The sequence below is a fragment of the Andrographis paniculata genome, unplaced genomic scaffold (assembly GCF_009805555.1).
Source record: "Andrographis paniculata isolate CXL003 unplaced genomic scaffold, ASM980555v1 Contig86END, whole genome shotgun sequence".
Lineage (NCBI taxonomy): Eukaryota > Viridiplantae > Streptophyta > Magnoliopsida > Lamiales > Acanthaceae > Andrographis > Andrographis paniculata.
The window spans coordinates 3,498,496-3,513,003 of NW_026137624.1; the positions used below are offsets into that span (position 1 = coordinate 3,498,496).

The 14,508-nt window shown below is 31.7% G+C and overlaps 1 protein-coding gene across 1 annotated transcript; it reads right to left on the reverse strand.

Moving 5' to 3' along the window:
* Nucleotides 1-3,900: 3,900 nt before the first annotated feature.
* Nucleotides 3,901-7,088, reverse strand: LOC127242445 (double-stranded RNA-binding protein 4-like). The gene is made up of 6 exons (XM_051261991.1): nucleotides 6,899-7,088; nucleotides 6,243-6,493; nucleotides 5,424-5,634; nucleotides 4,881-5,328; nucleotides 4,263-4,341; nucleotides 3,901-4,174 (listed from the first exon to the last, which is right to left on the reverse strand). The coding sequence occupies exons 1-5, from the start codon at nucleotides 6,948-6,950 to the stop codon at nucleotides 4,284-4,286; spliced, it is 1,020 nt and encodes a 339-aa protein (XP_051117948.1). The 5' UTR covers nucleotides 6,951-7,088; the 3' UTR covers nucleotides 3,901-4,174; nucleotides 4,263-4,283.
* Nucleotides 7,089-14,508: the final 7,420 nt, after the last annotated feature.

The following is a 14,508-nucleotide window of genomic DNA, read 5'->3' on the forward strand; positions in this document are numbered from 1 at the left end:
AATGGCCAGATCGACTTGGGTAGAAAGGACGAGTTTAAAGGGGGAAAAAATGATGTATCTGTAAAGAAAGAAGATATTCAACCAAAACATCCAACTTCGAACTTACGAAAGAGATTTCAAAAGGAAGAAAGCGTACCTGCAGAGCCAGAAAAGAAGGAATGTTATATGTTCCAATTCAGAAACAGAGGAAGCTTGGCGAGGGCCCAACCAGCATGGTTGGGTGAAGGCTCTCGGCCCTCAAAAGAAATCAGAACAGGATCATCGCCTACGATTGGAAAATGAGCAATGATAGCCACGTCCATCGGGGTCGGGACGATAGGACCAGAGGGGAGGAGGAATACGCTCATCTGAGAATGCCAAAAGGCCGTCATCGCTAGTAGGGCTTTGTCGTGAAGATGAAGGGGCTGAGTCGAGAGAAGGATGGCTTTGTCAATGCCGTGCCATTTACGGTAGGCATCTTTTGGATCAGTGAGGTGAGTTCTGATACTGTCCAGAAGACGTTCTGGCTTGAACGCAGCATCGTTGACGATTATTGGAGAAACCTGAGAGATGATGGATCTCATACGATCAGCATTTTCGGTGGTGGTGCAGTAAGGGCGTACGGTAGAGGTAAGGACCCTCGAAGCCACGGAAGGCACTTATGGATCAGCCCCATCGAAAGGAAGAACAGGGACGTATTAGTTAGCCATTTGAGAAGGAGTTGCAGAAGACGAAGAAGCAGAGGGTTCTTGGAAGTTGATCGCTGAGGAGAGAAAGGAGAATTTCAGGATTTTGAGGGCGTGAGTATGGCTGGGTCAGAGAAGGGTTTTTCATAAACCCTGCGATGTGACATAACACAGTGTAATGATAGCATTGTGTTACAAACCCCTAAACGTCGCATCTCACGCAGTTCAAGGAGTGACGTTTAGGAGTTGGGCGGGAGGAGGCAAGTTGTTAAGCACAAAAAAAACGATGGGTAGGGTTTTCGAGAATGGGCCTATCAAATTAGGTTAAGGAGTGGTGCAGAGTTTAATGGGCTTATTAATAGTAATAGAATCTTAAAAAGAGAGTCCGAAACGGTGTTAAGGAAAAGGCTTCCTCGGGAGAAAACAGAGATCAGACGTGATAAGGTCGGGCGTTAAGATCAGATGTGCTAAGGTCAGGCACGAAGGTCGGACGTGATAAGGTCGGGCACTAAGGTCGGACGTGATCAGGTCGGGCGTGATAAGGTCGGGTACTGAGGTCGGACGTGATCAGGTCGGGCGTGATAAGGTTGGGTACTGAGGTCGGACGTGATCAGGTTGGGCTCGGAGGTCGGGCGTGATAAGATCGGGCACTGAGGTTGGATGTGATTAAGTCGGGCACGGAGGTCAGACATGATAAGGTCGGACACAGAGATCAGACATGATAAGGTCGGGCGTTAAGATCGGATATGGTAAGTTCGGGCACGAAGGTCGGAGGTGATAAGGTCGGGTACTGAGGTCGGACGTGATCAGGTCGGGTACGGAGGTCGGATGTGATAAGGTCGGGCGTTATATAAGTCGGGCGAAGCGAAGTCAGGCAAGTCAGGAGGTCAAACAAGTGGAAGACGGACAAGAGGAGACGGAGCAGCAGGTGTGCAGGTCGGACGAAAAAGCAGTTTCTGGACAGTTGAAGGAAGTTTCAACCGATGAGCGGATTTGAAGGCACGACTTGGTGGTGGCGGTTGACATGGGTTTTAAATAAGTCTGTTCGTGACCTAAGAAACCATCTTCAATCGACATCAAATTCAAGTGAATTGCTTTTAGGGATCACCACTTTATTTTTTCCGGTCTATAGTATTTTATTTCCCTAGTTTATCTATGTATCCTACCGTGCTTAGGAATTCTTAATATCAGGCATTTAATTTATCAAATTTCGAAGATAATTTTTTTTTTCGAATTTTACTTTTTATTGTTGAAAATTTCCATCAACATATATATATATTTAATATATAATAAAAATTGATTTATTTTTTGGTAAAACAAAAAATTTAATTGAAAAATATATAAAAAATTACTCTTTGTTCCAAAACAATAGTTCTATTTTTTATTTTTTAACTAATTCTCCAATTCTTTTTTACAAAACTATCCCAAACCTTTTTACAATAATTAAATAAAGTAAAGATATTTTGATTTTTTTTAAAAACACTTATACAAGTCACTGTCATTATAATATTAATTCTCACATGAATTTCAAATATCTATATTGTTTTTAAAATAAGAAAGTACAACCATTAATAGAAAAAAATTAATCAATCACTACAAAATGATAAATGTCATAAAGAATTGTCTTAAAACTATAAAATATACTGTATTATTTTAGATTAAATATTTGATTTTGCAGCATATAATAAAAATTGATTCTTTTTGTTTAGTAAAACCAAAAATTCAATTGAAAAATATAAAAAGATACAACAATTAGTAGAAAAAAATTAATCAATAACTAAAAAATGATAAATGTCATAAAAAATTATGTTAAAATTATAAAATATACTTTATTTTTTTAGTATAAATATTTGACTTATTGTAACGATTTTTTGATTTTTTATAATAAATTTTTTGATTTTTTTTACTTTTGTATAAAATATTTTGAGTTTTTTTTATTACTATTACTTGAGAAAAATCACAACTAAAAAATGGTGCCGGAGAACAGATTGTTGTATTTTTTTTTTAATTTGATAATTTATTTTAATAATAATTTAAATATAATATTTTATAATATTTAAATAATATAAAAATATAAAAATGAAATAATAGTACAAAATAATAAAAAAAAATATGCACACATATTAAATATCTGGTTGGAAGAAAAATAAAAGTGGGGAACACCATAATGAAATTGCACACAAATAAAAGGAAAAAATGAAAACAGAAATAAAACAAAAAAATAAAATTGGAGATAAATAGAATTAAATAAATAATAAGAATTAATTCTCTTGTTTAGCAAAAATAAGAAATTCAGTTAAAAAATATAAAAAATAAAAATGCAGTGAATGAGTCAAATAAGAAAAAATGATTAATCTGATAAAAAAAAATTTAACGAATAAAAATTCATGAACAAATATTTTTGGTGATTTTTTAAAATAAATTACAAATTATATACGATTTTTTAAATATTATAGTTTAATACAATTTCTTAAAAAAACGTAAAATTAAATACTTTAGCAATACATTAAATTTAATTTTTGTAAAATTGTAGTGTAAAATAATTTAAAAATTTATAAAAACTAAATGATACAAAAAAAATTAAAAATATATATACTACACCGTCATTTTATCTCTATTTCTCTACGGAGACATGGGAGAGAAATGAAATCGAACAAATTAAAATAATTTATTTTTTATCTTTCATTTCTCTGTACCAAAAATCAGTAAATATTTTAATTTGGTTGTGATTAACACGCTTCGGAGAGTTTGAAAATTCCATCATGCAATTCTAGACAAGTGGTCAAATTTCATTACCTAATCGTCTATTTTTTTATTATAAAGAATCTTGGCATCGACATTTTACTAGTTTCAATGGGCCTACTTCAATCCCAATTTCATTTCTTCCATCCCAAACACACCAAATATGTCGATTTTCTTTACATTTTTTTTCCCCACTAAAATATGCACTTCTATTTACAGCAAATAATACTCCCTCCGTCCACACAATAAGTATACATTTATTTTTGACGCATAATTTAACAAATAATAGTATTTTAACTATAGTGAGTAGGTAAAAATAGTATAATGACATTTTTGCCTTAACTTTTTGGTATAAAAGTAATAATTTGATATAAAATAAAAATATTTGTGGAAAAAAGAGAAAATATTTAATAAAATGATTACTTTGTATTTGTACGTCCCAAAATAGAAATATGTATCATTCGTAGCTGGAGTATATTTATCAAAACTACCATTCAACCCAAATAAACATATATTTAGTGGACTGGCCAAGTATTGCATATAAATTAGTACTAATAGATAATGTTCCATCTTCTCCAACAAAGAAACAAATAAATAAAAAGTACCATCAGAAAAGGTAGGCAAGCAGCCATAACTGCTAACTAACACTGAAAACATATTAGAAAACAAACCTGCATCTTGTGCTGGGAGATGGGAGTCCACCACTGCCATACTTATATATATATATATAATATTTATGCGCCGCCGGATCAGAGTCGAAAATTATGCTGAATAACGTATAAATGATAGGGTTGTTAGAACGCAATAATTTACAATGGATACAGTAAGATTAACAGAACCTTGATTGGTATGTACCTGTCATTAAAGTGCAGCCGCTCATTGAGCAGTTGACGGCTCCGGCTCGGGGTTCTGCAGAATCCCAGCTACAGGTAACCTATAAGTTTGCAGAAGAATAAGGAACATACAAAGCTCAATAAAAGCAACTTCAGATGGTATATCAAAATCCTTATATAATGCGAATCAATGTAATACACTAACACACCAAGAATCCCTGAACAATATAGGAAACCAAATTTAAAGTACATAGTACTCGGTGGAACATTGTAGAAGCTTCTGGAAGCCTTATAACATTCCCGATTAGAATAAAGTACATTTCATCACGGCATGGAAAGTTGGAAACGGAACATATATAAACTATTTAGATAGGCCATGGGTATAGGGTATGGAGCCAAGCTGCCTATGTATGTAAATACACTCTACATACAAATGGAAATACAATGTGCGAGATTCAAAGCAAAATGAATGCAAAATAGTATATCTTCCTATTAGCTTCCGGTTTTAATCATTTCACATAACCCCATTAGAACCAATTTCCATATTTGTAAACCCAAACAAATAGTGTGAATGCATGATATTGATAGAAATATCTAAATCTATAAACACAGACGAAAGGCACACGATAAAAATACTTACGATGACTGAAGTTGAGCTCTCTTCCTTTCCTTCTTCCTTTTGCGCTTTCTTGCCGCAGCTGAGCATGTGGGAGATGCTGGGGCCACAAATTGAATTGGAAGATCCGCTGCTGCAGGGGGCGACAATGGTGTTTCAGTTTTCTTCCTTTTGAACTCATGGATCGGTTGGACATCTGGATTTGGCCCCAATAGACTGGATTCAGAATTTGGTTCAGATGAGATGGATTTCGAATTTGGGGCCAAGTCAGCAGTAGCAGAGCCTTCACTAATGTGAACTTCTTTTCTCTTATTACTAAGTGAACAAGATGCACCACCATCCTCCAGCACATTCACACCATCTGGCATAGTGCCGCAATTGGTATTAATTAAATCCTTGGCATTATTCAACTCATTGTAGAACTTAAATTTGGATCGGACTATCTCAGACATTGTGGTGTTGGATTCCGAATCTGCAACCAGATTTAGTTTGAGATCACCAACTATTTACTTGGGACACTTAAAAAAGGATGCGCTAATAACGACTTTTTCAAGTTCGCAAAACCACCTAAAATGGATAGTACAGCTGTTCGAGCAGCATGCTGCTCGGCTTCTTTCTTAGTATTCCCAGCTTGACCAATGTATGAAACACCATTTAAGCACACCGTTGACACAAATATCGGAACATTCGGCTTTGACTGTTTCGTTGTGTACTCGGGTAGTCCAAGATTCATCTTCACAGCATATTCAACAATGATTGATTTGCAAAATACTGTACTCTGCAAAGTATCCAAAGTATCCAAAGTTTGCAAGATCAAAAAAGTAATCATATTAAAAAAAATGAAAATACCATTAAGCACCCATTTTACCGAAACAAAATAAATTAGAAACAAACAGAACAAAGTGGTTCGTTCTACGCAAAACTTTCCAAATATAAACAACATATATCACAACTAGGATGAACTCATTTCCAGGTGAAGTGCATATCAAAAACCCAGCACAGTGTTGTAACTATATCTAGGGAAACAGCCAATTCTACAGATACAATACTGCAACATTTTCATCGTAATAATGAGCAATAAAGAATAAATGATGATTAAAACAAACTTCAAAGCTTTAAAAATGATTTCCTATAATATGTGCATAAACTGGAAGGCACCAGGCCGAATTTTATGTTGTAAATCTTCGAAAATCTTACATAAATGCAACAACCAGATACTTCTATGCCACGCGAAAATGGAAACATAAATATAAATTTCGAACACTCCAAGTGATATAAATGGCATAGCTTTGTAATAATATAGTGATTTGAAAGAATGTTGGAATCAAGTCTGCAAGTTAATAAAAAAAAATTAAAACCGTAGAAGCAAAATGAACCAAGACCAACCGCAAGTAAACATGAAGATGCTTCATTTTTAACTTTCTCCGGAATGCCTATGAGTGCGAGCCTGGCAGCTTCTTGTTCAGCTGCCTTCCTAGTCGAAAAGGTTTGCTGTGAAGTATAGCAAGTTCCATCAACATAAACCATAGATCTAAACTGAGGAGCATGTGGCGTCCCTTCACCAACAGTCTTATACTGTGGAAATCCCAAAGAGGCTCTCAGTGTATATCTTTGTAGCTGGTTCTTGTACGAGGTATCTTCACAAGAAGTCAGACGATTTCTCAATTACCAATACAGAAGCAGAAGAAGACGTTTGATCAACAAAGAATTCATAGCCACATAGACCGAAATCACTTATATCATGACGAAATCGCATGAGCAATAATTTAAGGTTTCAATTAAAATTAGAAGCTTTTGGTTTCATCAAAACTCTTTAGAAGACAAACAGGAATTCAAACAAAACCCAAGATTAAATCGTCAACAAAGATACGCAGTAAACACAAATCCACAAGTGCATACCCTAGGAATGAACATTTCAACCAAAATAAACTAAAATAAACTAAAATAAATAAAATCAACACGGCAAAACAAAACGACCATAGAGAGGAGCACCCCTCTCCCAGCACATACACAAAATTTACAGAATGAAAAGCGAGAATCACCCGTCGGCGGTGGCTGAGGCGCCGCCATACTTCCTTGTAGGAGATTATCCATATTTCAGTAGACGATTGGGGAGAAGAAGACGCTGCGTGGGTTTGCCCTAGGGCATTTCCTCTTCGACGCAGAAAGAAACTGTCCTCTCTGCTCCTGCTCTTCACAGCATTCAATACAGAACATCCCACCTGATCCTCTCTAAATTACACTGCCATTTAATAAACACATATATTTAGTGGTAAATCACTCATTATTACTAACTTTACATATTTTAATTATAAATATATTAATTATTTTATAAATATTATACTCCCTCAGTCTCCTATCCTATAAATATACTTTTAATTGGATTGGACACCATATTTAAAAAATATTAATATTATATCGATAGTAGTAGGTAAAAAATATGGATAAAATTTTTTTTGCTGTATTAGTGTAAAAAGTAGTGGCAATTGTCTAATAAAAATGAAAAAATAGAGGTAGTTTTACGGTGATATAGTTATTTATGAAAATAAGATTATTCTTCTGAGACGGACAAAAATAACAAACAAAACTATTGTATTAAAACGAATGAATTATTAAATTATTATTTAAATAAAAGTTTAAATGTAATGGAGTAGTTCATTTCAAATGAACTTTAACTCAAAATAAAAAATAAGATAAATTATATAAAACCCCATTGAATGTTAGTAAAAATATACAAAATACAACGGTTTGTTTGTCGAATCTAGTTTGCAGGGTATTAAGTTCGGCTGAAGGTTTACCCGGTGTGTACTTTTGGGTAGCGGCTGCGGGTTCCCACATTATCAAACAAAAAAATACACAAAATATTATGTGTTTTATTTATTGCTTGAAACTTCTTGTGTTAATGTAATTTGCATGAAACACCGTCCTTGTCCAAAACTGATGTTCTGTTCTAAATAAAGACCTAAATTAGATAAATTTTATACAAATAAAAAATGTAAAATATCTTAAATAATTTTTTTTAATAACATAAATAAATAAATAATTAACTAATAAATAATTTTTTTAATAACATAAAAAATACTTCCTCCGTCCACCTTAAAGGTTTATATTTACTTTTTGTCGTGTTGCTCTTTAAATATTAATTATTATATCAAAATATAGTATAAATTAAGTAAACAAGTCAAAAATAATTCTATTAATGTTTTATAATACAAATATAATGATATTTGTATACAAACTTATACAAATACAATGATATTTTTAATGTTAAGTACAATGACGCAAAAGGTAACTATAAACTTTCAAAGTGGATGGAGAGAGTATAAAATATCTTAAATCATTTCAGTGCTTTCGATTTTATTTTTTACTTTTTATTTTTAATTTTAATTTTTTTTAAGGACATACTTTCCAAGTTATTTTTTGTTCTATCTATTTTCTTTTGTTCTAAATTTCAGTGCTTTCGAATTTTTTTTTTTTTTAACTTTTTATTTTTATAAAATTTTGCATGTTGTACATAAAGCAACTCCAGCAAGAATTTCTAGATCATGGAGTTTTTAGAAGAGGAAAATTCCAACAATTGCAAATTGGCTAAGGAATTCATTGAAAAATGGGTGTATTAGCTAACCATTTTTTCCATTTTCTTTTAGATTCAACACTTAATATGTTTAATTTTGAAGAAAAATTGTAAAATATAATTAGTTATCACTTTGTTCATTTATTTATCTTGCTTGCAAAATTCGTCATTTATGTTGTCGCAAGTTTGTGAAATTTACTAAGTTGAATAAGTCTATTATTTTAGATATTTTATTATTTGAATAAGTCAGAGTCGGTTAAGTTGTTGCTAAATTTAAGGAAATAAGTTTGGAGTCACGTTGTTAGTTTCTTATTTTTATTATTCATTTTCTATAAATATCAGTCGTTTTTGTTCTTAGAAGTTAGTTGAGAATATTGTATTTTCCCTTTCATTATTTTATCAGATTTGGTTGAATAAAGGTTTACACCTTTACTTTCGTTGGTTTGCTCTACGTTGGGTTCTTTATTTCATAGTATCAGAGCTAAGTCCAAATTAGCCAAAAATGAACGGTGAAAGTACTTCATCCTCTACTCTTGTAGACAAACTTTACAGCCAATAATTATAATTATTGGAAGTTATGTATGAAGGCTTTTCTTCAAGGACAAGACCTGTGGGATCTTATTTCTGGTGATGAAAAACAAATTCTGATTGACACCCCGCAAAATTTCGAATTTCGAAGGAAATGGAAGATCACATGCGGGAAGGCACTCTTTGCCTTGCGAACATCTATCGGACCAGAATACATAAATCATGTTCGAAATTTGACAACGCCAAGTGAAGTCTAGGACACATTGGAAGGTCTTTTCACCAAGAAGAATACGGCTCGGCTCCAATATCTTGAAAATGAGTTAGCAGTAACTTTTCAAGGTAATTCATCTATTGCAGAATATTTTTTAAAGACCAAGAGTTTGTGTGCTGAAATTTCAGAATTGGAGCCGACAGAAAAATTCAGTGATAATCGGTTGTGTCGATACCTGGTTCGTGGCCTGCGTCAGGATTTTATGCCATTTGTATCTTCCGTACAAGGGTGGCCAACGCAACCTTCAGTCATTGAATTAGAGAACCTGCTCTCAAATCAAGAGGCATTAATGCAACAAATGTCAACCAAGCAGCCCTCCTCACAAATAGATAGTGCTCTCTACTTCAAGGATCGAAAGAAGAAAAGCTTTTTGCGACAACAGAGAACAAAGAAGGAGCAACCGAATGATATATCTAAATCCTGTTACAGATGTGGGAAGACGGGTCACATCAAACGTTTTTGTAGGGCGAAAGTGGCATGTGAACGGTGTGGGAAACAAAAGCATATTAAGTCAAATTGCAGAGTTAAAATGCACAATGCTGAAGTGAATGTTACACTACACATGAGAAAGATGATCCTCAAGAACCAAATTGGGAGAAATGTCTTTCCATTGAAATTGTTGATCAAGAAAGGAGGGAGAATGTTGTCTTGCCCAAGACTGACATAGCAGCATATACAAATTCTCTTATTAATTACAACAAAGAATGGATAATTAATTATGGATGTTCTCACCACTCTACCGGAAATATCAAACTACTTTCTGGTGTTCGTCCACATATTGGAAAGAAGGTTGTCATAACTGCGGATAACTCACTACACACGGTGAAAAATGAAGGAGATTCAAATAATGGAGATATTTGTTTGAAAAACATCTATCACGTTCCTAGTCTGACAAAGAATCTTGCCTCTGTCTCGCAATTAACTGAGTCTGGTCAATATATTCTTTTCGGTCCTAAAAATGTTCAAGTTCTATCAAACATGAGGCAGGTTGATGCTGATGTCTTGTTCACGGGAAAGAGAAAAGACTCTTTATATGTGTTGTCAGCAAGTATAGAGTATGTGAAAAGGACGGGTGAAACAGCAAGCTCGGCATTATAGCATGCTCGTTTGGGCCATGTCGGCTATCAGTTACTTCACAAAATTTCTGTGAAGCATCTTCTAAACGGCATCCCTGTCTTTAGAAATATCCGATATGATGAGATTTGTTTAGGTTGCCTATACGGAAAGTCTCACCGTCACCTATTTTCAAATTCAGAAAATCGAGCATCCAAGCCACTCTAGATGATTCATTATGATATTTTGGGACCAACCAGCGTACCGAGCTTCACGGGGTTTCCCTACATGATAGTGTTTGTAGACGACTTTTCTCGATTTACTTGGGTACATTTCTTAGTCCACAAAAATGAAGCCTTTCCTAAATTTATGCAATTCAAGGGTCCTGCAGAAAAGGAATTGGGAGCTTCTATTAATTGCCTACGCACGGATAATGGTGGAGAATTTTTATCAAATAAATTCTCAAATTATTGCAAGTAGCATGGGATCCAGCGTCAAATCACATGTCCAGACACGCCGCAACAAAACGGAGTTGCTGAACGTAAATTAGCTCATCTTACATATATATGCCTGTGCTGGTTACATGAAAAAGGTCTTGCAAGAGAGCTGTGGGCAGCTGCTTTTCATACGGCATGTCATGTGACAAATCGGTTGCCGCCATGGCCAGGGAACGAACCATCTCCTTTCGAGCTGCTATATCATAGTAAACGAAATGTAAGTAATTTTTAAGTTTTTAGATCTATTTGTTTTGTTCATATACCAAAACAAAAATGAACTAAACTGGATCCAAAGGCTAGACGTTGCACTTTTGTTGGCTATGATACTCAAAGGAAAGGTTGAAGATGCATGGATCCCGACACGAAAAATGTTATCATTTCTCGTGATGTAGTGTTTGATGAATTTTCTTCAAATCAGTATGATTGAGGCCAGAGTAATGACATATTCCCTCCCCATGGAAAGGTTCCTTTGTTTGAAGATGATGTGCGGCTGGATCATTCCGATAACGACGAGTTCTCATCGGAGACAAATGCTCCTTTGGCTGAAGAAGATGTGCAACTGGATGAGATTGTTGATGTTGTCCCACAAATGGGAACAAGACAAAGGAATCCACCAAATTACTTAGCTGACTATCAAGTTGAAGCGAATCAGCTCTCCATTCGCTCGTGCTTGTTCATGGGAGAACATTTTGAAGATGAACCAACATCTTACAATGAAGCCAAGAGGTTCCCAAAATGGGAGGAAGCAATGCACGAAGAGATACTGACACTAAACAAAAATAACACTTGGGAGTTGGTACCCAAGCCAAAGGATGTCTATTTAATCTCTTGCAAGTGGGTCTTTAAAGCTAAGAAGGGAACCGATGGAAAAATTCATAGATATAAAGCTCGCCTCGTAGCTCGTGGGTTTTCACAGAAATATGGGCAAGATTACGATGAGACATTTAGCCCTGTAGCCCAAATGGTAACGGTCAGAGCCATCATCTCCTTAGCTGTTTGCAAGGATTGAAAATTGTAGCAATTAGATGTGAAAAACGCTTTTCTTTACGGAGACTTGGATCGTGACATCTTTATGGAACAACCTCAAGGTTTTGTATCCACAAAATTTCCCGATCACGTTTATCGACTCAAGAAAGCATTATATGGCTTGAAACAAGCCCCGCGTGCATGGTACGGTAAAATTGCTCAATATCTTATCTTTTAATATAAAAATTTGCAATAAAAAATTAGGTCGAAAATAAAAACTATATAAAAAGGAATATTGAATAATACAATGAGTTCAATGTGTTTACAATTTTTTAATATTATATATAATATATTATAAAATTATATATTTACCTCTTAATTAAATCTCCACAATTAAATATTAAATGCAATTAATGTTTAATAATGTCAGCGTTGTTGAATTTTTGTTAATCAGCATGAAATTTGAATCGTTGAATTATTTAGTTTTCAGTGGTAAGTTTATATATTCTTTTTAATTTCGCAAAGTTGATGTATTTATTTTTTAGTTTCTTTCATATCATTATTTTCACCTTTTAATTCTTTTATTTTAATTATTTTTTTCTTCATTTTTTATACATTTGATTTCATATTTGTGAAATTAAACCCGAAAAATTTTTTGAATAGATCATGTAATTACAACTAATGAATTGTCTAATATTGAAGAATTTCAACTATAATAATTTATTTGATTAAAATAAATTTAAATATGTTAAAATTATATATCCATAAAATATATATTTGTATGTAATTAAATAATTAACATAGATTAATTTATAAAAAATAAAAATTTTAAATATATTTATTTATTTAAGAGAAATATAAATGATAGTATAATATGTAGTTTCAGTTTAAAGAAATAATTTTGATTAAAAGTTAAAATATTTGATAAGAATCGAACATAGCCTAAATTTTTTTTATTGATATTATTAATAATTTTTATTTTTATAATACTATATTAGAAATAAATGGTTACTATCATGTTAATTTTTCCAATATATGATACATCACATTGTTAAATAAAAGTATGTATTGTCTTCTTTTTTTTAAATATATATATATATGTATTGTCTATTTTCTTTTTTTTTTTAAATATATATATTGTCTATTTATAAATATAATATTTTTTTATATAAATGTATGCTATGTATTAAAATTAATATGTTGTTTGAGATCATATCAATACGTTTGTACTATATTAATATAGACAACGTATTATCTCTAATAATAAATTGTACTATCAATGTTGTTTTAAATTTTAAAATTTAGGTCCGTATTTAGAAAAATATATATTCTAAATCAATTTTTAAATAAAATAATATATAAAATAACTAGTTTTTAAAAAATAATAAAATTGAAAATTCATAAAGGGCCTTTTTCTTACACTGTAAATTAATACTTGTATTAATATAAAGCAGTTTGTGAGACACATGACTTCGTAAAGGTCAATGAAGCTTTGTCAAATTTCTGTCCACCAACATGTTTGATTTTCTAGTTCATTTTAATATATAATTATATTAAAGAAAATAATTAAGGCTCCACTTGGATTTTTATTTTTTATTTTTCTAATTTTTATTATTAAAAGTATTTTGATAGAGAATTTTTGAATGAATTAATAATCATGTATTAATTAAAGTTAAATAATGATGTAAAAATGAAATATTATATATATATATTATCAAAAAATTATCAAAGTTATTTAATAATTCAACAAAAATATATTTATCATTTTATATAACATAAATAAAAATATAAATTTAATGTCTGATAAATAAATTAAAGAGTATGAAATTATAAATAATCCGTACAAAAATATTAAGAAATTACTTTCTTCATCTCAGTTGCATTATTGTGCCACATCAATTTATATATTTTTATTATAATAAAAATAGTTTATATATCAATTTAAAATATTTTTAAATTTTATATAAATTATAAATATATTATTAAATATAAAATTATTTTATATATACTTATAATTGGTAAATTTGTCAAAAGTTTATATACATTTCAATTATTAGTGAAATGCTCTTATTTTTTTAATATATTATGATAAAAAAATACATATTTTTAGAGAGAGAATATATGGTTTGTTTAACTAATAAAATAATTTTTTTTTTATAGAATTTTTGATATATATAATATTTATTATTTTATTATTGGACCCGAGACTCGAATAAGACTTGACTATACTCGGATCCGATCATACACTTTTTCGCCCCGAAATTATCCGATAAAATCAAATGAACCCGATATAGACATGCAAATTTAAATTTAAATTGGACCCAAATTTGGATTCGGACACCATTTTTTTTGTATTTTATTAAAAAATATAATAAAAAAAATATTAAATAATAAATAAACTAAATTCAAAATTTTTTTAATATAATCCATATTGTTAAAATTATTTTTTTATATATAAATAATTGATTTATCCATTAATATATTAATCAAGTCCGAATCGAATTCGGACAGAGTCTATCCTTGGATCCGAGACCCAATTCGAACCTTATAAGAGTACATAATACCCGATCGATATCCGAATAATTAAACCCAACTCCAAATAAATAGGTCAAATTCGGGTCGGATCTTGGATCTACCGAACCCATTGTTATTCCTATGCACAATTCTCCATATCTAAAAAAAAATTAAAAAATTTAATAGAACTAAAAATATTATACATACAAACTCAATATAAGTTGAAAAATCAAAGTGTATAAAATATTA